Source organism: Catharus ustulatus, chromosome 3 (assembly GCF_009819885.2).
Source record: "Catharus ustulatus isolate bCatUst1 chromosome 3, bCatUst1.pri.v2, whole genome shotgun sequence".
Classification (NCBI taxonomy): Eukaryota; Metazoa; Chordata; class Aves; order Passeriformes; family Turdidae; genus Catharus; species Catharus ustulatus.
Window position 1 is genome coordinate 8,201,911 of NC_046223.1, and position 24,537 is coordinate 8,226,447.

General features: G+C 53.6%; 1 protein-coding gene across 3 annotated transcripts in view; it reads right to left on the bottom strand.

Moving 5' to 3' along the window:
- Window positions 1-4,086: 4,086 nt before the first annotated feature.
- Window positions 4,087-24,537, bottom strand: part of PTK7 (protein tyrosine kinase 7 (inactive)) — a 34,939-nt gene continuing 14,488 nt past the window's right edge. Inside the window, exons 2-20 of one of the 3 annotated variants that reach the window (XM_033055297.1) lie at window positions 16,203-16,496; window positions 15,545-15,647; window positions 14,859-15,049; window positions 14,134-14,281; window positions 13,073-13,203; window positions 12,577-12,843; window positions 12,219-12,352; window positions 11,724-11,859; window positions 11,492-11,611; window positions 11,196-11,345; window positions 10,794-10,944; window positions 10,318-10,445; window positions 9,833-10,033; window positions 6,641-6,796; window positions 6,234-6,466; window positions 5,592-5,672; window positions 5,360-5,511; window positions 5,104-5,282; window positions 4,087-4,928 (exon numbers count right to left, since the gene is read on the bottom strand). In XM_033055297.1, coding sequence (XP_032911188.1) covers window positions 4,768-4,928; window positions 5,104-5,282; window positions 5,360-5,511; window positions 5,592-5,672; window positions 6,234-6,466; window positions 6,641-6,796; window positions 9,833-10,033; window positions 10,318-10,445; window positions 10,794-10,944; window positions 11,196-11,345; window positions 11,492-11,611; window positions 11,724-11,859; window positions 12,219-12,352; window positions 12,577-12,843; window positions 13,073-13,203; window positions 14,134-14,281; window positions 14,859-15,049; window positions 15,545-15,647; window positions 16,203-16,496 — 3,116 coding nt within the window. In that variant the 3' untranslated portion in view covers window positions 4,087-4,767. The other 2 variants (XM_033055296.1, XM_033055299.1) reach the window with 2 other exon arrangements.

Below are 24,537 nucleotides of genomic sequence, written 5' to 3' on the forward strand. Positions count from 1 at the left end.
CCACCACCACCTCCCCCTCCTCCCGCCAGCCATGCTCCTCCAGTGAGCACACATGCCATTTATAGCTCCCAGCAGGGCTGCTGGAACTCACATGCCTCCCATCACATGCCCTGGCCACCCTCCCTTCAAGCGGAGCACAAACTACACCTGGCACAGGTGAGACCGAGGCCTCGCCGTGTCCTGCCAGGCTGAGGAAGGGTCAGCAGGACCCTCTGCGTGGCTGGAGGCACCAGCTAGGCTGGGAACCATGAACACATGGATCTGACAGCCAGAGCGGTCTGCCTGCTTGGCACAAGTGTGCAGTCCCTGCAGGTAGCAGGATTTGGGTTTATCTTGCTCATGGGACAGCTACACACTCCTTTCCTCCTTCTCTTCCCTGGGCCTCCCAACTGTAAGGCTCCCCAAGCTGCAAGAGTGTCTACACAGGTAAGAGGTGAGACCTGGCTTGTTCTGGGCTGGCTCATCCCTTCTGCTGCCGTCCTTTCCTTCACAAGCCTCATCCTGTGGATGCTTTCCAAGGTGCCTGTCCTGCTTGTACTCTGAACAGCCCCAGAGCTTCAGCCTGCCCCAGCTTCCCGGGATGCCAATCTCCCACCAAGGCAGTCAGACCCACGCTGGAGATCCAAACCCTGTCCCCAAGCCCCCATCACCCATGGGACACAAGCTACCAGCAGGTCCTTCCTTAACCAAACCAGCAGCCACTGACAACTGAAAGCGGCTTAAAGCAAGTTTTCAGCCTTGAGGGATTTTCTCATTTACAACCCCCACATAATAAAATCCCAATTTCTAGCCCTGTTCTTAAACAGCTTTAGGGCACAGCATTTGACATTACACATTAAAAGCCTCTTACCCAATTTCTCCCAAAGGTCCTTCCAGACAAGCTGCCTGACATCTCCACTGGAGCATGGACCCTGCTGCCAGCATGAGCCCAGCCCTCCCTGTCTCCTTTTCAGTCCTCCTCTGGGCTATTGCAACATGTGCTTCTTCACTCTTTTCCAGCTCTTTATCTATATTGCAGCTGGGTGCTGGGGCTGCGATAGTTTCCATCCTGTTCCTGGTCTTCCTACGATTGATACTCCAGCTGCTTTTTCTGACTGCTGCTGAATACAGTTAGCTGCTCTTTTTTTAACAACCAGATCTCCTCTCTGAGCACCAACAACTAGAACAGAGACACTGCTGCACATGCAAAACTAGGTTATGGCCTTTCTCAACGTGCTTTTTTCTGGTCAACAGACAGGTGTAGAGACAGGGCTGCTCCCCGGGGGGTGTCTTCGTGGGCAGGTATAAACCCACATTACCTGAGCAGAGCAGTGAAAGGTGTTGGTATCAGGGACCATCCACAGAGCAAGCCATGGAGTAAATCCAGCTGTTGTGAGACAGTCAAAATCCTGACTGGATAATAAGGCTACCATTTATACCTAGAAGACAAGGCTAGAGGCAAAGCCAAAACAGGAACACCTACAAGGTTGCTTAAAACAAACCTGGAAGCAGACTTGAGCTTAAATGCAGCTGAAGAGTGTGGGGAAGTCCCATGTGAGACTGCTTAGGACAATCAAGGCCCATTAATTTTCACACGAGTGCCTGGTTCAGCTGCAGGAGAGCCACAGGGCAGCAGAGGAAATTAGAGCAAACCAAAAAGCCCTTCCTCAAGCTGCACAGACCTGTGCACAGATGGACCTCAGGTGCTCAGAGGATGCAGGGGGAATTTGGGTAACGTTAAGGCAAGAGAAAACATCAGGGACTGCTGGAAATGCCTGCTTTGGAGGTCTTATGCTTTAGGGTGTTGTTAGTTGGGACTAATCTGCTTGCTGCTCTATTGCACTGTTCAGTAAATGTCCAGTTTTGGCTACAGCTGGCGGCTCTCTAGGTGGACCTGTGCTCTGATGGAGCCATGAGGTTCTTTGTGGCCCTGGATACCACACATGGCCTTCTGTAAGGTGTTCATCCACTTTGGGCTGAGGCAATTGGATCCTAGCTCTGTCAATTGCCCAAGGGCTCTCATTCTCCTGCAGGGGCTCTGATTCCCTGCTCTGCTCCATCACCTTTAGCTGGGACTGTATTTGCTCAGCTTGCTGTTTCCAATTACTTTGACCATCATCTGTCCCCTCCCCAGTAATACAGAACTTTTTCATGACATCACTCCCAAAAATACACAATCCCAACCCCCATCATTCTGTACTCTCTGGGTCTGGAGTTTGCCCTAGCTTTGGTAACCTTCCATTTGGGTATTTCCCTGTGGTCAGCAGGTCCTGACTGCATGGCAAACAGGCAGTGGAGCCTCCAGGATGGAGGATCTCCCACTACATGAGATGTCTTCATGCATAGAGCTAGCAGAACAAGGGTGGTACCCCCTAAATCCTTGGCATCTCTGGTCTTCAGCTGTGGCAGCACTGAGATTCTGCTTGGCTAGGCCACCACAAGTGGCCTGGCTGCAGGAATCAGCCCACAGAGCACAGCATTCCTGCCAGGAAGGAAGGACAGCAGAGAGGAAAAGTCCACAGGAATGGAATGGATGAGGGAAGTGGAACAAAAGGACATCAAGCAACAGCTACTGCACAAGACAGGTCACTTGCAAGTTGGAAAGCACGTAAGCAGCAGTGCCACAACACTCACGCGCTTCAGGTGGGTTGCACACACACTGGGAGGGACTGGGGGGACAACAAGAGGCACAGGAGGTTGCAAGGGCAGAAGGAAAGGCACATCCTGACCCTTCTGCTCCTAACAGATTTGCCCGGCATGCACAGTCCCACACTGTGGCCAGGCTCTCTGGTCATGGAGGCGGCCACCTGCTGCAAGCCTACTATGTCAAGGAACAGCAGATCCAGTGAACTAGACCTGGAGTCCCCCTCTAGAGAGGGGCCCAACACCCAGCCACTGCCACAGCTTAACTTGCCAAGAGACCTTGGCCTGGGGGGAGTCCATAGCTCCCACTTGCAAGACACAAGTGCTGGAAAAGGAACAAACACCTTTGATAACTGTTAGAGCAACTGCCAGCAAACTTGCTTGCACCCAGATTCTAAGCCTGGACCAAATCTGAACTCAGAGCCAGCCAGCGTATTCCAAGAAATGAGCACTTTCTCCCCCCTCCAGCATCTCCATAACCTCTTTGAGTAGCAGAGATGGGAATAGGATCTTAGACATTTCTGGTCCATCCGCGATTAAAGCAGAGACAACTACAGTGGGCAGTTCAGAACTTCTCTGGTCCAGGATTGGGTACCTCCGATGATGGAGATGCCACAGCTTCTCTGAGACTCAGACCTTTATTACCCTTGAGAGGAAGCATTTCCCCCAACACCCAGTATGAATGTCCCTTCTGCAGCTTATGCCCACTGCTTCCAGTTCAGCCCCACCAGGCCTTCTGTAAAAGCTCAGATCAGTCTCTATAAGCCCCCAACACAGGGCTGTGCAGACAAGTGAAACTGCTGGTCCCAGTGCCTCACTCTGGCTCCAAAGGACAAGCCCATACTAGCTTGGCTCATGTTCATGCCTTGGGGATTGGGGCTTCTTGTACACCATGTGCACACCTTTCCCCTCCCAAGAAGAAACTGCCAGGACCCTGCCATTGTTCTGGGCCATTAGCACAGAGGAGAGGGCTGCAGACCACATGTGACAGCAGGGTATCTATCCCCGTGTCCCCATCCAGGCCTGGCTCTCCCAGCATCCTGCGAGAAGCAGCAGCTGAAATCCCCTGTCCAAAACCACAACCCAGTGTGGGCTGTGAAGCTGCCCCAAGACACAGAGGTGGGTACATAAACCCAATCAGTACCTGAAGGGGGGGCAGCCAATCCACATGTCCACGAGTGGTGGTTTGCTTCCAGTCTGAGAGGGACATCTTCTTTTGAGACAAGTCCCTCTTGGAGAGCAACCCATGACTGCCTAGAGAGACAGTAAGTGCTGAGGCAAAGTGCTCCCTTCAGGGCACACAAGGCTGGGAATAGCATCTCAGATTCACCTGAGAAGGGGGCAAAGGGGTTAAACACAGCAGAAAGATGCCTGAGGAACCAGCCCCAAATCCTTCCCAGAAGCCATGTGGAGGAAAAACACTATCAGACAGCAGTATTTTACAAAGACAAAAAAACAAAACCCAAAAAAAAAAAGCGCCTTCTTTATTGAGAGCAGCACATAAAAACCCAACAAAACCCAACCCTTCTTGGCTGCAGTACCCTCCACTCAAGCAATCAAACTAACCCACTCTAGGCTGCATTTCAGTAACAGAAATACTATGGTAGGGAGGAGTCAGCGCTCTGGAAGAGGGAGACAGGGGGCTCTGCCCAGAGTCTTAAGTACAAAAAAAGGCACAGGGTAACTGGGAAAGGTAGTGAGCTCCTTCATATGCCAGGCACTTTGTGCTCCTGTTGGCTGGCCTGTCCCCAGGGGAAGGGACAGGCAGGCATGCCTAGCACAGACGGACGGAGAGAGAGCCGGGCCAGGCCGGCAGAGATGGATGTGGCGAGCAGGGACGCCCAAGCTCTTGCCGTGGGAGGGGGAGCTGCGCTCCATCCACACCAGCAGCCTGAGGGCACCGGGCTGAGCAGGCAGGGGGCAGGAGGCAGCAAGGGCTGTCTTTTGGGACCCACTGGGGAAGGGGGTGGGGCTGGGGTACACTGGCTTGTGCTTTGAGTCCAGCAGCTGCTGATGCCGAGCTGCTCGCTGGCGCATTGGGGTCGGGCTCAGCAAGGGGCTGTGTGTGGGAGTGCCAGGGGCGCCCCAGGCACGTACAGACCCTGTCCACCCCGCCACATCCTTCACCAGCAAGGGCTGGGGTGTTCAGGCTTTGCTGTCAGCTGGGCTGTCCCCAAGGGTGGTGGCAAGCTCACTGAAGGAGGGCCGGTCCTTAGGGCTGGGGGCCCAGCAGCGCTGCATCAGCTTGGCCAGGCGGGAAGGGCAGCCCTCGGGGTGCGGGAGCTTCGTCTTTCCTGACTGCAGACCTGGCACGAAAGAAAAGTCCAAAGGGCTGTTGGGAAGGGGTGTGGTCCTCTCTGGGAGATGCACGGAGGGCAGCAGTTCTCCATGCAGGCTGGGACAGCTTCCCCAGCCAGACCAGCACTGTCACACTGCCTGTCTGGCTACAATTCCAGGGACAGCACAAGGTACTCCACATACCTGCTAGGACCTCATCATCTGCCAGTGGAGTGTAGGGCATCTCCCCATGCGTGAAGACCTCCCACATGAGCACCCCAAAGGACCACACATCCGACTTAGTGGAGAACTCATCTTCCAGCACGGCCTCAGGTGGCATCCAGCGCAGTGGGATCCAGGCCTGGCGGAAATGGTAGTACTCGCTGCGGGCAGGACAGGCAGGCACAGTGAGACTGATGCCATTTGATCTCTTCCCATTCCCCTTCTCAGGCTCCCTGACCTGTTGTACACGTCCTTGCTGAGGCTCAGGGATGAGACCTTCACCTGCCGCTGGGCACTGACCAGGCAGTTCCTGGCTGCCAAATCCCGGTGCACGAACCTGCCATTGGAGAGGTGCTCCATGCCCAAGGCCACCTGTGTGCAGAGAGACACCTGACCCCAGAGAGCTGTCAGCACTGGCTGCCCTCCTTGGGGTCCCCAGCCCCATGGCAGTTCCAAAGCTGCACAGTCACCTTGTGTTTGGTAGTGAGTGGCTGTGGCTTCAGAGACTCATCTTTGCTCTTGGAGATTCTCAAAAACTGCTTCAGGTCCCCCTGGAAGACAGACAGCAATTCAGAGTCAGCACCTCTACACACTGACAAGTCTCACTGGTCCCTGCAGTGCCTGGACACAGCAGGCCCACAGATCCTCATCTCCTGAACCAGTGCTCCCTCCTGTCCTCCTGGTCCATGCCTTGTAGGGCAAGCCAGTATCTTGTTTCTGGGCCTCAACTGGCTAAGATTAGGGCAAGCAGGCCTAAGATCTCCAAGTTTCTCATGCCCCAAATTTATTTCTCTCCTACAAACTCCAAACTCCTCATAGCCCTATGAATTCACAGCCATTCTGCAGCAGGGAGTCCCACAACTTCACTTATATAGCTGAGTCCAGGACATAAACCAGAAATCAGGAGGATGTAGAGGACAAAGTCACTTCCAAGTCTTGCAGGAGACTCCCCGACCCCTTGAGACACCTCCAGAGGCTGGGAACAGCAGTAAGCTCAGCCTGGTGGTCTTACACTTTGACTGCCCTGTGTTGCTAGCCAGCCTGCTGTCACACTTGCAGGCCCCACACCCTCTGCTGTCACGTCCCTGCTTTACTGCTGGCAGGGCCCTTACCAGGTCCACGTACTCCAGGACCATGTAGTGTGGCTCTGCCTCGCGGCACAGCCCCAGCAGCCGCACCACGTTGGCGTGGTTCAGCTTCCCAAACATCTCTGCCTCCCGCCGGAAATCCAGCTGCAGCTGCTCATCCCTCGTCTGCAGGCTCTTCACCAGCACCAGAGCTTCACCCTCACCATCTTCTGTGCCTTTGGCCTTGGCCAGGAACACTTCACCAAACTCCCCCCTGCCTGGAAGTGCAGAGAAGGACATGGGAAGGTGGCGTGTTAGGACAGCGGGTGTGACATTCCAGGGACTGCAGGGCCCTCTGTGCCCAGCACACCGTTTTCTGGCTGGGACATCCTGGGGTGCCAGCCACAGGTTTCCTGCTGGAATGGGAACAAGGCCAGGGTGGCCAAGCATACCCAGGGTTGTGATTGTCTGCAGGTTGGAACGTGGGAAGTGCATCTTGTCGGTAGCGCTGTGCCGCTTGCTGGCCCCAGAGCTGCTGCCCAGGTTGGTCAAGGCCACCTCTTCCTGAATCTCTGCTGTCATCTGCCCATTCTGCAGCAAAGCACCGCCTGCGAGGGAAGCACAAATAGCTTCAGCATCCTGCCAGGCCACACAGGGGAAGTTATTCTGGGGCTCAGCCCCTCCTGGGGCTCTGACACTCCAAGAACTCCAGCCTGATGTCCAGCCCCAGGCAGCAGCGCAGCCTGGCCTCAGTTTTTGCCCCATCTCTGGCAGCCCGGCAGCCACCCATGAAATCAGATGCTGAGCAATGGCTTTGGTCCCAGAGCCAGACACCCCATCTGGCCTTGTCCATCCCACGCCACTCAGTCATCCCCAAGCAGTGGCTACATCCAAACCACTGTGGACAAAACTCTGCAGGACGGCAGCAGGAGATGGGATGGGCGAGGCAGAGATGGAGCAGATGGATACTGCTCACTGTAACCACAATCTCTTGATATCCAAGAGACTCTCAAGTCTATCTGGCATCAGCTGCTGCAGTCTGATGTCCCTGCTCCTTACTCACTTTCCCAGCAAGCCTTGGGAATGTCCTTGGAAATACTGAACCCATAAGACCAGACCTGGATTTTAGCTGGCTGGGTTAAAGCAGTGCTAAGAAGCACTGTCTTGCAATCAACCCCAGTAAGCTCTCTGCACAGGAACTTTACTAGAAATTTCCCCAGCACAAACACAAGCCAGAGAACAGGAAAAAAATGATTGCCTTAAGAAAGTAGAAAACCCTGCATTTCACAGGCAGCCTATAGGGAAATGACTGCATAGATGGTAAACCTCAATTGTCAATGTATTTACTGCTTGGATCCAACCTGGATACTAGGAAATGGTACATTCTGTAAGATGAAGGCAGGAGTTGGAATTTAAAGCAGGGAACAACCCTGAGGTAGGGTCACTCACACACCTGCAGCACCACTCTGTACTACTCCATTTCAGCTGCCCCTGGAACAAGCACTAGGCAAACAGCCACACAATAGGGAATCACAAAATTAAAGACAACCCAGCATGAGGCAACTCCAACAGGAGTCCCATTGCCTGTAGTTTCCATCACATGCCTGCTTACAATGCACATGTGCAAGAAAGGTACCGGCACCTCCTGAGCAGGCCTGGCCACCCTGACAGGGACCATGCCTTTGTCATGGTAGGACCGGAGCTGTGAACACTGAGATATGTTGACTTAAGAGCCATGGCTACTGACAGCTGTCTGCTCTCACATGGTGGAGCAAGATTTTCAAAGATAAAAGCCAAACACCACCACTTATCCTATAAATCAAAGCTGGATGCTCCTTACACTCTCCCTGCTTTGACACTTGTTATCAGGAGGACTGTTTGACCCTGTGCTGTCTGCACTCATGACTAATCATGTCTCCAGACCACAAGCTTGAAGCCAAGAGGATAACACAAGACAACCACTGCAACTGTGCCAAAAAAATCCTGAAGGCTGCAGAGCGAGCGTGCTGCCACTGAGAGACAGGACCAGCAGGCAGCAACAAGAGACACTTTTGAGAACAAACATTCCCATGTTTCACAGAGCCTGGACAAGGCCCTTGGTAACAAAGAGACAGGAGGCTTCATTTACGTATCCAGTAGTCCAGAGGGGAACCAAGTGTAAGGAAGCTGCCTGCTTTGCCCACCTGCCTGCAACACCTGAGCATCTCCTGGAGAAACAGACACAGTCACACTGCCCTAGCGACACTTGCACAGAAATCAGTCCCCACAACCATGAGCCTCCCCAGTTGCTATGTCTGTATTCAACAACAACCAAAAAAAAGTAGCAGTCAGACAGGGATACTGAAAGCAAGCTCTCATTATAGAAGATGTGGCACACCAAGGACATGACCTTGGAAAGTCACCAGATGGTTAGGAGAGCACTGATCCATAAGAAATCCATAGCAAAGATCCATGCAAGTCCACGGAGAGGTTAAATCAGTCTGAACCTTGGGGGCACTGGAAAAGTCAGCTGGTGGTCAGCCAGTGAGTACTTGTAGGTACTGAGACAGGTGCTGAGATACTTTGGGTCACCCAGCTAATGAGGGGCCACATCAAAAAGAGGCAAAGAGCCAGATCTTTGAAGACTGTGGTGAATGGAATGACTCCACTAGAGCTGACAGCAAACACAAAACACTTCTTCAGAGTGGCTATGGAAATACCAAAAAGGAGCATAGACATCTGGGAAGCTGGGTCTGCTTGTAAGAATGAGGAATCACCTGGCAGCTAAACTGGCTCCAAATGAAGGGAATAAAAAGAGGCAAACTCTAGCAGAAGAGAAATACAATAAAGATAAGCCAAGATAAAAATCTGAGACCACCTCAGAAATTATTGAAAGAAATTCTTTCCCAGGAAGGGGATGCTGGCCAGAGCCTGCTGGCACAGGTAACCTGCCTGTGACTTTTCCACAGAAAGATCTCACAGTAGTGACAGATGCAGAGCACAAAGCTGCTGAGATGCTCCTGCATTCCTGCTCCTAGGAGGTTCCCCACAGCCAGACTTCTCTTCTGGAGGTTTGGCTCTGTTCAAAGTGCCAATGCAAGGAGAAAACCAGGAGCTAAACCCAGTAGTTTTGCCAGGCCCTCACAGCAACTTGCACATGATCAGGACATGGCTGTGCACTGGAGAACTGGAAAGGGGAACATCTGCATTTATGGGGAGTATGAACAGGGCGATCCAGGCAATTAGGAACTGCAAACTCAACTGCACCCCACCACTCTGAAGTCCTCACTGGAGATAACAGAGGAAGTTCAGTGAAACACCTTCCCTTCAGCACCAGGAGCTGCTGAACTCTGATTTGAGGAGGCCAGCAGAGCACTATTTCATTACATCACAACAGGGATCCTTCCCTCCCTGGCACATGTGCAGGGATGCAGAAGTGATAGGTAACTCAGCAGACAGAGATGGCCACAATGTCAGGTTGAGATTCAGATTTCACACTAACTTATTTCTCACCTGACAGCAGGTCTCTGCCACACACCAAAAACCAGAGTGAGAGACCAAGGGTTAGGAGTCCCTGTTTCCTGGGATCTCCGTGCCCCACAGCCCCTCCAGCACAGGGACAGGGCTAGCAGTGACATCCCCACCCTTGGGCGTACCGGCCTCACCGTTCAGACACTCCATTTCAGGCTCCTCGCCCTCTGGGTGCTTCTTCAGCCTCTTGGCTTTTCTCCTCTTCTTACAGTAGAACATCAGCCCCAACACAATAATAATGTAGGCAACAGCTGCCCCCACTGAGAGCCCAATGGTCTGGATCATCTTGTAGGGTGTGTGGCCAGGTCTTGCATCATCCTCTGCTGTTGGCTTGTCTGTGGGGCAGAGAGCATCAAACACATGGGGGTGTAGAGGGATTTCCCAAATCCTGCTCAGGAATGCGCTGGAGGGATGTGAAAAGCACCCCCAGCCCCCTACCCGCTGCTGTGGCCACCTCATCCAGCCACAGCACGCTGGGCACATCCCACAGCACACTCTTCTGCATTCCAGTGGGGATGCTGCTGGGACTACCTGGCAGGCACAACTAGGGCCAGAAGCAGGGCCTAGAACTGCCAGGGATTCCAGGAACTTAAGTCCCAGCACTGGGCACTTTTCTTACCTACAACATACAGGAAGGCCTCCCGATGCTTGATGTTGCAGCTGTTGCCAGCGATGCAGGTGTATTTTCCAGAGTCCTCAGAGGTGACGTCGTAAATCACCAAGGAGCCATTGGGCATGATCTGAATCCTGCCAACCACACACACAGAGCACTTAGCAAACACCAGAGGGCAAAGGCAGGCTTGGGGCAGCTGCCCCACCTCCCCAGGATGCCTCAGCCCCACATCCCTACTGCCATCAGCTTCCATCTCAGGCTGTGCAACAGATGACTGCAGCTCAATCGCAGCTTGGCAGGCTGTGGCAGTAAAGGAAACCCTGGGGCCAGCAGAGTCCAGGTCCTGGCACATGGAGTCAATTATGTGCCCACCAAGCTGGGAACCCAGGATTGCACCACTGGCACCCTCATACTGGGCAGGGATGAGGGATACTTGGGAATGCCCTGCTGCACCACATGTCAGTTTGGAATGGAGGCTGTACCTGGGCAGGAGCTTGCCGGGATCCAAAATCTTGTCCTTCCCTTTCCACTGGATGTGCGGAATGGGGTCCCCCTCTGCCTGGCACTGGAACATGGCTGTGTGGCCCTGGTACACCGTTGTGGGCTCTGGCTCCAGCTTGAAGGTGACGAAAACTGCAGGCAGAGAGGCCGACAAGAACACTGTGAGCTCCTGGGAATGGTGTTAAGCTCCCACAAGGGAGCACGGCCAGCACAGTGGGACAGTGGCACGTGCCATCTCAGGCTGTGTGCAAAGCACTGACAAACCAGATACTCATGGGACACAGCTCAGGGTCAGGCCAGACACTGCTTTCTCTGCCACCCAGGCAAACCCAGAGCAAGGCCAGCACAGCAGGAAATGCCCCTGCCCGCCCCAGAGCCCTCACCTGCTACCACGAGCTGCACGGTGGCGCGGATCTCGCCCTGTGGCCTGTTGGAGGCGATGCACGTGTAGTTCCCAGAGTCACTCCTGCTCACCTTGTGGAAGGACAGGATGCCAGCATTGTGGCTGACATGGGATGGTAGGCTGCTCCCATCTGCAGGACACGAGAGGACGGATGCAGCAGTCGTGCAGGAAGCACTGAGCCACACTACACTGCTGCTTCACCCGTGCTGGAGGCGGGACATGAAGGTCCCGTGGCCCAGGTCAGAAGCAGGAATATCACAACCAAATGCCCCTGACCTGTCTTAGTCCACTGGATAGTGGGTTTCTCCCGGCCCGTGGCTGAGCAGGACACTGTAACCTCCTTATCAAACTCCATGCACTGCAGGGGCTGAGGCGTTGGGGTGAACTTCAGCTTCTCTGCAACAGACAGAGGAGATGTTTCAGCTCCCTCCTGGCCACAGGAGAGCCTGGAGCTGGAGGTATCCCTCCTGCACCCACGAGGGAGGGATGTGAGGTGCTATCAGCCTACCCAGCACGTGCACTCGCGCATATCCCTCGATGCTGCCCGCTGGGGTGCTGCTCACACACTTGTACATCGTGCCATCGTACACCTCCACGTTGTTGATGCGCAGTGTCCCATTCTCCGAGATCTCAAACCGCGAGTCCTGCCCAGAGCGGGGCAGAAATGACGCTGTCACCAGCCCTAGGACTGGCTTGTGGCACTGCTGACACTCCACATGCCACAGCATGCTTCAGATAAACACATCCCTGCTGAGACCCACACGGAGAACTGAGACAAGTTGCGGGGACCTTTCTCTTGCCCCTGCCCCAAAAGCACAGGGCTGACTGCCAGCCAAGTGGCAAGAGACAGCCAACTGTGCACCCACACATCAGTAGGATGGAGGTAGTGCCAGGAATATGGACAAAGTGGGGGTAACAGGGAAGCTGGGCCTAGGAACAAGGTGAGACAAGCAGCAGCAGAGCAGGTGCCCACAAGGGGCAGGGGCTTGCCCTGTCGTCTCACCTCAGAAATGGAGACGCCGTTGCGGTACCAGGTGACGGTGGGTTTCAGGGAGGCCTTGCTGAGGCAGTGCAGGTATCCTGGCTTGCTCTCCTCCAGCTGGCTGTCCTTGGGCATCTCCACCCATTTGGGTACCGCTGGGCACAAAGGCAAGGGGTTACATAGAGCCACTCACCACCCCTCTAGCCAGCAGCAGTGCAGAACACACAGGTAGTGTGCCATGAGCCATGGGGCCCCACAGCTCAGCCATGAGAGGTGGAGTGCCTCTCTATCAGTGAGGGGATGAGCCATGCTGCCCAGCTCACCCTAACCGCCTATGCAGCCCCTCTTCTGCTCCCACCCTTTCCAGAAAGTTTCCTACTAGCCACAGTGATGCTCAGCTCCTGTTTCTTCTCTCCAGCCTTGTTGGCAGCATGGCATGTGTAGATCCCTGCATCCATCTCAGTGATGCTGGTGAAAATGAGCTGCTCTGCCTCTTGGTACACCCTGCCAGCAGTGGGAACTCGTTCCTGGTTTCTCTCCCACCAGACCTGGGGTGTGGGTACGCCTTGTGGGGCAGTGCAGGACACGCGATGCCCTTGGTTTGCTGTCAACACCTTCGGGGAGAAGGGTGCCATGTCTTCGATCTCTGAGAGGAACAACAGACCACAGGGCTCAGAGAGGGCAAGAACGTGTAGCCAACCAACCAGCATCATCACTCACAGGGGAGAACACACAAACTGTGTTTGCCCACCTCATCCAGACAGCAAGGATGAACCACTGCACGTACTGACCCACTGCTATATTGTCACAGCCTTAGAGTGGTGCTGGAACGCTGGGACCCACTGCCCACCCTATCACCAGCCCCAGGACCTCACCTGCCAGCCGCAGAGTTGCCTTCAGCTCAAGAGTTTTCCCCCTCTGCCCACGGCCAACGCACTTATAGACGCCGGTGCTGCGAGCCCTCACCTGGGTAATCAGCAGGGAGCCATTGGCAAACACGGTGGTCCTGGGCATGCAAGGAGAGGAAGGGCTCAGTGGGCTTCTCTGCAGGACGTGGGCCACAGCTACAGTGCTGAGACGTCCTGCGTGAGCCCGTGAAACCAAGAGGGTGCCAAGCCACAGCTCCCACCACACATAAAGAAGGAGATGGTTGGGACACATTCTTCATGGAAGAAATGAGCTCATAGAAGTCTTTTTTATTGGTGGAGAGCTAGCTCCCACCAAAAAATGCATCATGGAGCATGAGCCAGTTGTGAGAGCAGAGGCAGAAGGGACAGGGAACACAAGGTGGCGCCCAGGGGCTGCCAGCAGAGGGCATCCTGCACCCAGATGGCACTGCTTGCCTTCTAGAATTTGGAACAGACACATCCCAGCTCCAGGATCACTGTCCCAGCTCTGCAGACCACCCCATGCTTAGGCTGTCCGGGGCTCAGAAACACTCCTGGTTTTGGGGAAGAATGTGGAAGTGCAAGAGAGCCATGGTCCCACTGATTACTGTTCAGATATTGGGGGCTGGGAGGTGTTCCCAGGTCTGGGGATCACCGTGTTTTATCTGGTACTAGGACACATCCCTGACTATCAATTGCCCAAGTGGGTGTCTGGAGCTTGAGCTTCCCTGGCTCCATAGAATCATCACATCTGAGGCTGAGAGACATCCCTAAGTGTGGGGCCATCACTCATGGGCATCTAGAACTGACAGCCCCTCAGACTAGTGTGAGGACAAACTGCTTCCCAAGTCCTGTAAATTCAGGTAAATGCCATGCATAAGGACCAAGTCCCTGCTAAACCCAAGCCAGTGAAGCTGAGAAACCAATCCCCATGGCCACTCTCATGTTGTGTGCTTGCCCTCGTGTACAGACGGGGTTTGACCTCTCTCTCCAGGGACACAGTGCCCCTCTCCTCCCAGCCCTGCCCACATCAATGGGGTCCCTATTACTTGGATCTGTTGGTGATGGGGTTGTCTTCAAAGAGCCATTCCTGCGTGGGAGGGGGCACGGCTGCAAACTGGCAGTCAAACATGGCCTCTTCGTTCTTGGTCACGATGAGGTCCTGTGGGACGATCACTGCCTGAGGAAAGCTCTCGTCTGCAATGGCAGAGACCACAGGAGGGTGAGAGGGACAGAGGAGCCTTGGTGTAGTGACACCAGTGCTCCGGGGAAAGCTCAAAGAGGAGCTGGGTGCACTCTGCAAGCCCAAAGGAGGCAAATGTGCCAGCACACATGGAGCTATAAACTCAGAGCCCAGGACCTGCTCTGGGGAAAACCCCTTCTGCTTCCAGCAAGGCCCTGAGCACCCCAGTTCCTAGTAAACAAATCAAAGCTGGCACAGGATGGCAAACTTCCCTTGTTTCCAGTTACAAATACCCCTTAATATCAACAATTCCTGCTCTCCTTGGGTCTTGCCTCCAAAGGCTAATGAGGCATCTATCCACATGGCATGACCAGAAACACCTCCAGGGTGCTCCTTACAAGAGAAGATAGCACAAATCTGCTCCAGAAAGACACGGGGGCAAATTAACACCCACAGACAGGGCTGGGTTCCAGCCTGGCCAGGATTTGTCGGGTCAGTCTTTACAGAGGGAAGTCCCACCAGCCCGAGGGTTCCCCTGCAGCAGAGGGGAGGCTGTGAGCAGGGCAGGGTAAGAGCTGGGACACAACTCACCGATGACATTGAGTGTGAAGTTGTCGTGGCTGCAGACGAAGCCGGCGGCGCTGCGGGCGCAGCAGTAGTAGAGCCCGTTGTCGTCGGGGCTGGCGCTCGGCAGGGTCAGCGTCCGCTCCTTGTTGCTGACAGAGTAGGAGTTGCGGCCGTCCGGGAGGGGGCTGCCATCCCGAAACCACTGCCACGTGGGGCTGCAAGGCAGGGGCGAGCGGGTGAGCAGGGGCACGGCACCGCCAGGGCTGCCCCGAGAGCGGGTGTGCAGAGGAGACAGCCCAGAGATGGCCCCTTTCCCTGGCTCTCCGTCCCCGCTGCTGGCCCCGACACAGACACGAAGCCATGAGACATGCAGCCAGGTGGATGGGACACGACTGGGAAGCGATAGAGAGTGACTGCAGCACACCAAGCAGCTCAGCAACTGGACTGCGACAGCCCATCCTTACTGTGCTCCTCGCTACGCGGCTCTGTAAGGGGGAAGCCGTTTGCCTTCTCCCACGGCGCTCAATCCTGCATTTCGCCTTCCCTGACCCTACTGAATTCTTGCGGGAGAGAGGAGGGGAGGTGGGGGAGGAGGAGAAAGAAAAAGGTGGTGGGGGAGAGGGAGGGGGATAGAGAGAGAGAGAGAGAGACCACAAAGCCAAGGTGCAGGGGCCCCTGGTAGGGTCCACTCCTCAGGAGGCAACCCTTACCGTGGGTGGCCATCGATGTGACACCGCAGCACCACTGTGGAGGAGGGCTGGATCTCATCTACGCTGGCCGGCTGCTTCAGAACCACACTGCCTGTCTCAATCCCTGTGGGATCAAAGAATACCAACACAGCTGGCTCTCCAAACCTATAGAGCCCAGGTGGTGGTTATTGGTGACTCACCGATAAGCAAAGGAGGCAGCAAGGGCACAAGCATGCTTGGAGATACATATGCCCTCAAGCCAGTGTGGAGCAAAGAGACACCCACACTGCAGAAATCCCACTTTGCCCTGTTTGGCAGCTCTTCTAGGGTTAAGGTGAGTTCTGAAAGGACCTGCAGCACCCAGGACACACTAGCTGCAGTAATGTCCCGGTTTCATATGCACAAATGGGAAAGGCAGCAGGAGAAAGCAACTCTGACAGCCTCAGGGACACCAGAAGACACAAGAGGACAACAGGGCAGGATGGACATGGCAGTTGGAGAGGAATCCTACTTGAGCAGCCTGACCTGTCCGATCCCTGTCTGACCCACACAACAATTAGCAGACAGCCTGCAAAAGCTGTTTCCAGCCTTGGGCCTTCCCAAGGGATCACTTTTCCCCATGCACAGTGGGCAGCACCAGGCCATCGTGTGAGCCTGGCTGCCTTCACCCCACACTCACACTTGATGTTGAAGGAGGCGTTGGCTGTGCGCGCCTCCTCCCCGGTGAGCACGTTCCTCGCCAAGCACTGGAACACTCCGGCATCTCGGTGCCGATCCACGGCGGCAAACTGGAGGTTGCTGCCTTCCTTGAAGCGCTGCTCCGTGTCCTGAACGGGAAGCCCATCCTGCAGCCACTCGAACTCCACGTCCGCTGGCTCCTTCACCTCGCAGCGGAGGATGGCGCTGCGCCCGTGCAGGGCGTCCTGGGAGTACGGCTCTTTGGTGAAAAGGATGCTTGCCTGAGTCCCCACAGCTGCAAGACAGAAAAGGGAGGGCATGTTTAGGGCAAGGGAAGGAGAAGAATGGATCAGGTAAGCATGTGTTGTTCTCAAGGGTCTCCAGACAGCCAGAGCCTTGTAAGGAGAAACATAGCTCAAAGCACATCTGTCAAAACTAATCCAGAGTTTTAACAGATCTGCGCTTGGATGCCAGCACAGCTGCTTTAAGGCTGTCTGCAGCAATCACTGGAACAGGGGTGCCTGAGCTTGCCACAGCCAAGGAGAGCCCTCTGCTTCCTAGGGCAGAGCTCCCATGACCCACTATTGAGTGTCACACTTCCAGCCTGAACAGAGAAGCATCTTGCAGTATATGAGCCAGGAAGGCAGTCACCAAAACCCTGGAGAGCAAGCAGCTTCATGGACAGGTCCAATGTTTCTTTGAGTGCTTCTCATCCTGTTTTTTGGGATGCCTTGCATCAAGATTGTCCCTGATCAGAAACAGACTGTTTCTAGGTTTTCCTGAAAGTCCCTCTTCTTAGGACTATGTCTCTGACTCACCTCCAAATCCCCAGCAATTACCTAGAGAAACACTGGTGTGGAACAATGATTATCTGAATGAATAAATACAGCAGCTGGCTGCTGGAACACAGCAGAAGAGGATGCAACAGGGACACAACAAACTTGTGCTGGTGACTCAGCTCACTCGCAAGTAGAAGCGGAAACAACAAATTTCAGTAGTTGTCCTTGGGGTCTGGTAGTGGCCTACAGAGATGGAAACCCCAAAGAGCCCTCCTGGACACACTAACGCCCACCCAAGAGCTCGGGGTGCTAGGGACAGGGCAGCCAGTGCTTCCCTAGCATGGCTGATGAGGGACCACGCTCACACATTCCCAAATCTGGCTGCTGCCTGCCCACAGCCAGCCATGCAGGCGCTCTGTTCCGGTTACCAGCTGGAAAAGCAAGGGAAGCAAACAAAAGGCAATTCAGCACATGATGATGGCTCTTGGACTCTGCTACCAGCACCATGCTCTGCAGGGAAAGGGGCCAAGCCAGGCAGATTTTGAGCATCTTAGAATGAAGATGAACAAGAACTTGGTCAAAACAGTGTACTCCCACCACTGCAAGAGAAACAGCTTCAGAAAGTGGTTGCCTGGCCAAGTTACATGGGTAGTATCCAAGTCCAGCTGAAAGGCAATTCCTCTTTGGACACTCAGCCACATCCTCCTACCTGAGGTTTGTGTAAAAGCCTGGTGAAGGGATAAACCCATCTCAGTCAGCCTAAGGATAAGGAATCCTTTTCCAAAAGAGACGTTTTGAAGACCACCAAATTCCAGAAAGCCACAAGAGTCCTTCCCATGCTGGAAAGCCTTTGGAGCCTGCTACACAGCGCAGGGGCCAAGGCAATGGTGCTCATGGGCACCCTGGTGTCAGCCGCACACTTCCTGCAGGGTTGGTCTGAGCTCCCTCACTCACAGCAGCAGCAAGGCACAGAGAGCACACTTACAGGTTTCATACCTGTCCCAAACACATCAGCCAGAAGCAGCGGTTGGATGCTGCAGTGACCCTCCTGCCACTGAATTCCCAACTGAATTTCCTCTGATCCCAGAGCTGTGAACTCTGAATTTGGCTGTCCTGACTTCTGCAGCAGAACAGGACCCTTCATGCATTTCTCTGGAACTTGCTGATGGTCCCTTTTTCCTGGGTCTCATACTTAGCCAAGTCCCATCAACATACTGTGCTCCAAGGGTCAGCACGTCCAGTGAAGTTTCCATGGCCAGCTGGCATGCATCTCGGAGGAACTATCCATCAGTCTGTGACAGCTGTCTCATGCACCCAAAATGAACACATGCCTCAAGGTGATACAACATGCAGGAACACGTGTCACATCAGATCTGTCTCATCCAGAGCACTCAGCAAGGCAGCAACCACCCAACCTCACTCAAATACAGCCCTGTGCTCAATAACCTAAAAGCTCCAGAGCATCAGGAGCTGAGCTCACACCAGAACAGGCTGCTGGGTCAGGCAGGAAGGCGGAAAAGGGAACAGAACAGTCAAACCCAGTCAGGTTTGAACCTACAGGACCCAGGTCTGTTATTTTCCCCAGACATGCCTCAGGACAACAGGTCCATCAAACCACACCTGTAAGGTACAAAACAAAGTGGCAAGGTACACAAAGCTCATGCAGTAGAAGGATTTGTTCTGCTCTTTGAGTGTCAGCCTAAAGGTCGTGCTATAGTGCTGGAGTTTGTGATGACACATCTCTCTCTGAAGATGCAGACCATTAGGGTATTAAGATTTTATATTTTAAATTACATGCACTTGTAGCACTAAATCACTGGCATTACCAACCTAACACCAAAGAGCAACAGAGATGCTTTTACACCATCACCGACAGCACAACTGAGTGCACTCAGCACTGATCATTTTGAGCTGCCTCATCACATGCATCCTGCTGCTTCAGCATGCCCATGTCCCAGTCGGAGGACATGGCTCTGTGGACAGAGGACATGATAGTGGGTGGCTTGGCACAAGTTCCACATGGGAAGCAAGGATTTCACCAGGTGTCAGGAAACACTGGGATGCAGCTCCGTGATGAAACAGGGGGAACTATTTATGTTGTTGTTTTCCATGCTGGGGAAATGGACACAACCATTTTAGCTCAAGCAAGATCCCTGTGATGAACTCCTCATGAGCCTAAGTGTCAAGGCAAACTGGGATAAATAAATGTTAAAGTGCAGCAAGAGCCATGAACTCGTGTTTTGTTTTGACAGTAACATCCAAGGTGCCACTGGTGAACTGGCTACACATGCTGGAAACCATTGCCCCAACCTTGTATCACATTCGGGCTGCAAGGAAAGACCAGGAGCAGTTAGATGTGGGTCAGACAGTTTTGGAGTGAAAGACAGCAGAAGCCCAGAGCTGGACACAGCTTTTCTTCAATTCAGAGCACTGGGGCCCAGCGTTCCAAGATGGGAGCTGCTGCACTTGCCTGGAACAGCTGTACAAGCCTGGCCCAGGGAGAGGCTGCAGTCAGCAGGGTCCATGCATCCCCCCTCCACCTCCTGGGCTTTTGGGACAGAGGTTCAAGGAAGCTGTCTAAGGAGAGGGCTACTGTGTGGCATACCATTATGCCAGAGTTAGGGTAGAACATGTACAAAGCCAACAATCTCCACCTGTGCTGAATGAAGAAAAAAATTACTTTATTTGTTGCACTCAGCAGCTGGAAGAGCTCCCAACTCTCCTGTGTGGCAGAGCCATGGCCATGTGTGGCTCAGCCACTGGAGACTACCCCAGAGGAGAGAGCAAAGGCAACCCCAGCTCAGACTGGACACCCTCCCAACAGCTTCTGCTGTGGTTTCATGAGCTCATCTGGGCTGTGACACATTGCTGGGAGCTGCTGAACGAAGCAAAACCATTCCCATAGCGAGAGTCACCTCAAAAACTATCCAGCAACGCCACATCAGCCTTGGAGAGGCCGAGCCAGGGCAGAGCTCTCCCCCAGCAACACAGTTGGGCCAGCCACGGTCCTACAAAGCCAACGCCAGCTTGGAGCAGACCCAAGTGTGTGTGCTGGCAAACACCCGGCCTCTGCATATGCATGTGACACACGCCACCCCTGGCTGGAAGAAAAAGAAACCCTCCACAGATGTTTCTGGCCTAAAACTGTCTCAACTGTGGCTACAAAAAGCTTTTCAGGAAAGCTTCAGCCAGATTAGATAAATGTTTGAAATGCAGCACAGTTGAGGACACCCAGTGGTGCGCTACCCAAAGGATACTTAATTGAAATGCAAAACCCTCCTGTTGAGGTAATAGATAAAGGTAAAGTGAATTGTGTAGGGAGGTTGAACTGGTACCTACAGGTCCTCAGGGTATCATTCCCACACACCACAAAGCAAATCATCTGTAGGGAGGGGACATGGATTAGTAGGGATGCACGAGGATGGAGAGAAGAGCAGGCTCAGGTCCCATCCAGGTTCTGAGATCATCCTTCTGATAAAGATCTGAGCGCAGGAACACAGCATCCTTCAGGCAGTGGTACCCCCCACTCAGAACTAAATTCATTTTTTTAAGGAGGCAAATAGCTTCCCAGGAATAACAGTGACACTAATATATCTGTTAGTTTCTAACAAGTGTATCTCAATTCACCTTTTTGTCTTGGGATGTCCCCAGGACTCAGACACTGCCAGACTCTAGCCTGCACATGCAGAGCATTTTGGGGTGACAAACAAAATCAACAAAGCCATATCCAGGACAGACTTCTGAGCAACCCTATGCTGACTGTAGCTCTGCAGAGTAAGTTTTCAATCCTATGGGATAGCCAGGAAGCAAAGGATTCTCCACACCTCTGGTAAAGGAGTCCCAGCCCATGCTACCCACCCTCCCTTGAAGGTTGCCACAGCATTAATGCAGCAAAGTGGGAGCAGACTCAGCCCTGACTGGGAATGTTTCTGGGATCATCCTCCAGAGCTAGAAGAGCGAGATACATCAGTGTTGCCTCTTAATCAGCCAGAGCTGTAAGAAAACACACCAAAAGAGTAATAAGGATTTGGGGAGCCATAGCAGAACTGGGGCTAGCAGAAACTGGGGCTGAAATTTTGGGGGATCTCATACCCTTTTCCCACCTGAGAAGCACCAGGTTTGATATACCCTAAACAGAGAGATACTGCAGAGCTCTGGGGGAAGGAGCTGGCAGTGAATTGCCCAGCCCTATGTCTCAATGCTTACCCTCTGAGGCTGGACACCGTCCCCCCACTCTGTGCCACCAACATAGCTGGGCAACAGACTCCAACCTCATGGACTGCAGACCTTCATGGGATGCTGAGCTTTCGGAGAAAGCCAGAAATTGTGTGGGGTGGCAGGACTCACCCTTTGAAGACCAGTTTTCCCAAAGGTTGTATTTAGGGCTGCAGCCAACAAGAGGGTGTGGCACAGCCTGGACACACCTGGCAGTGAGGGCACCCCACAAGAGGCCCGAGAGCACTAGGGATGTTGCCTGGTGAGTCCCTGCCATGGCACCAAGCCCAAACCTTCATGGTCATCTTCCAGGCTGCAAGGATGTGGGGCAACCACCCAAGCTGGGTTTTCCATTCACTGCTTTAAAGCCTCAGTGCCAGCTCCACAGGCTCACCTAGGGACACTCCAGTAGCCCAACACCATCTGGGTACTGCAGAGCAAGCTGGGGAGGCCAGGCAGCACATCCCCTGTCCTGCTCGACAAGCCAGGTTGCCTACATCTTGAAACAATCCGAAAATCATGGTCTCCTTGCCTAACAACATTGCTTGGGAATGCAGCCTCAACCACAAAGCCTTCAGCTGCTGCACAGCCGCAGATTCCCGCTGAGTCCACAGTCACCTCTCTCACCTACAGCCCTGCTGGGGAAGCAACAGGCAAGGCAGCTGGAAGCACAATGGATGCTCCATATCCCCAGCCTTGTGGGAGATCCATGCTTCCATCGACCCCAAACTGCCCACATCCACATGCCCAGAGTGCAGCTCCTGGACACCAGCTCCTCCAGATTAGCAGAGCTCTGGACAAAGAACGAAAGGAAAAGGAAAGGATCCAGTTCATTTTGTACCCAAGAGTTTACCAATCTCTGAGACACCACAGGATATGAGTAATCCCAAAGCTGCTTGCAACCAAACTAAAGGAACTAAAAATATGGGAATGGGATTCACGAGCGGGCTTTGTGCAAGTATAAGGTTTCCTGGTTTGGAAAGCAAGCCCAGCACTGTGGTGCTTTTCTGCAGCTCATAGCCCAGCCCCACTCTCCAGCCAGCCCCCAGGAGCATTATTCTGCAGACTTGCTTCCAGAAGCACTTCAGCAAAATTCACCCTGGGTCAGCTCAGCCAGATGTGGAAGCCAATTCCTTTAATGCTCTGCACCTGGAACAGCAGTTTAGAGGATCTGCAATTCATCTTCAGTGCCCAGGACAGCAAAGCCCAGAGCACCCAAACTGCACCTATCCTTTCTCCCCAAAAGGAACCATCCTCTTCCTCCTCTTCCCTGCCAGCAGGAGGCCTCAGATCTACCCCAGCTATGGAAGGGAACAACCTGGCTTAGAGGAAACAAAACTAAGACCCAGAAGGACCAAGATGTGATAGAAGCAGCCAGGTGCAAAAACTGGCCCAGCCAGCTGTTCTGGCAGAGAACAAAACTGGTCAGCATCTGTTTGGCCTCCAAAAGCAGAGTGGACCTCACATGCTCCTAATGCCAGAGCAAGGAGCTCACAGCTGTCCCAGCTCCACCATGGAGCCAGCTCTTCCTGGGGCTGCACAACAACCATGCAAGTCTCAGACCCGAGATGGGAGCTGAATGTATTTACACCGCCAGCTCAGCACTGAAGGAGGCAGAGAGCTTTGTAAGACACTGCTAAACATTTGTTCCCTGTCTGTGTTCATTCATAGCTAGCAAAGATGCCGTGTTCCCTGGGAAGGCACTGCTGCAGCACACAGGGGGAAGGCTGCTCTCCCTGGTTCCCCAAACCCTTGCAGCACCCCAGGAGCACTGTACTTCAGTAAGGGAAGGCCCTGGGCACCTTGCAGCAACCACACAATGCACTTTCCTGCAGAATGGGATCCAGGGATACAGCAAGAGAGCAAGCTGACCTGGACAGGGATGCCTTAGTCTCCACCATTAACTTGAGGTGAACAGCAGGAGTAGCCTAAATCTATCCCCAGGCTGCAGCACTTCAGATTCAGACTGAAAGACCAGGATTAAGAGACCCTTTCACCACTTTTTAACTCAGCTACCAACTCTCAATATGTCAGCTAATTAACAAACCTCAGCAAAGCAAGGTGGCAGGCACAGCTTTTAGCCCCCTTGGAATCCATTCCCAATACATGACCACCCCATCATATCCACACTGTGACCTTTATGTTCTGCCCCTGCCACTGCTCAGACCACTGAAGAAACAAAGCCTCTGCAATTTGTCCAGCAGGCTATTGCTCTCTGATGAGAAACCACTATGGAAAAGGAGGATTTGGATGAGTTAATGCACTCACTCATATTGCAGTGCCACACTCGCTCCCAGCTCTGTAAACTTCTGTACCAAGGTAAGGCAGACACAGGCAGAGCTGCCACTGCATCCTTCAGCAGCACATTTAACCCCAAGCAAAACCAACAAACCAGAACCACAGCTTAGAGGGTGACTTAGTTCCCTGCAAGCCCAGGGGCAGTGCTAAAGGCCATGAGAAAGACAGTCCCCAAAGGAAGAGCAGAAGAGTCTGAGAAGCTCACTCACACTCAGGTCCCATGTCCCAAAGACAGGACTGACTGATCATCTGTTCTCTGAGAGAGACACTGGGCCACAGCAGCAGTCTGGTGTCAAAGGCAACCACACGCACATTTTCTGAAAAGACCATGACCTGTGCTCCATCCCAAGGCCACAAAAAGCACAGCAGGGATGGGGTTAAGGCTTGGGGTTCTGGCCTCTCACAGGTTTCAATATCATGCTCCCAGAAAGTGTTATCAAACAGGTCTTGTCTTTAGGAGTAACTTAAACATCATTGTCTGCAGGCAGCAATTCCTTCAGTTGCCAAGTCCTCGGGAATGGCTCCAGCACTTAGGCTTTGCTTTTAGTCACTCTTGGATCAAAGAGCAGCAAACTCTATGTTCAAGCCCTGGCTTGCTTCCAAAGGCTGGGCAATGAAATCACTGAGCTAGAGCATCCTGAGCTTGCTGGTCCAGAAGGCTTGGTGAGCCCTCTGTCAGAACAAGGCTCCACTGCCTGCAGGCAGGTTTAACTCCTCATGTGCTGGGTGTGCACTGCTCAGCAGCAGCTCAGCCCACGCAGGCTTGGCAGCACTTCCTACAAGGGAGCAACACTCAAGACACCAAAGTGCTGCTAATGCTCAGGACTGCAACTCTCCCCTGACAGTCTTTTCTTTTCTCCCTGCTGCAGCCAGGCACAGCTTGCACAGCCCCTCTGCCCAATGGGCTTGACATAGCTCTCCAGTTCTCCCTCATCCCCATCCACAATTGTCATCCTAAGCTATTAGCAGCACTTTGCTTGCCTGCAGTGCCTGGGCTCCTTCCAACTCAGTCTTCACTGCAAACAGCCATGACTCCAGAGCAGC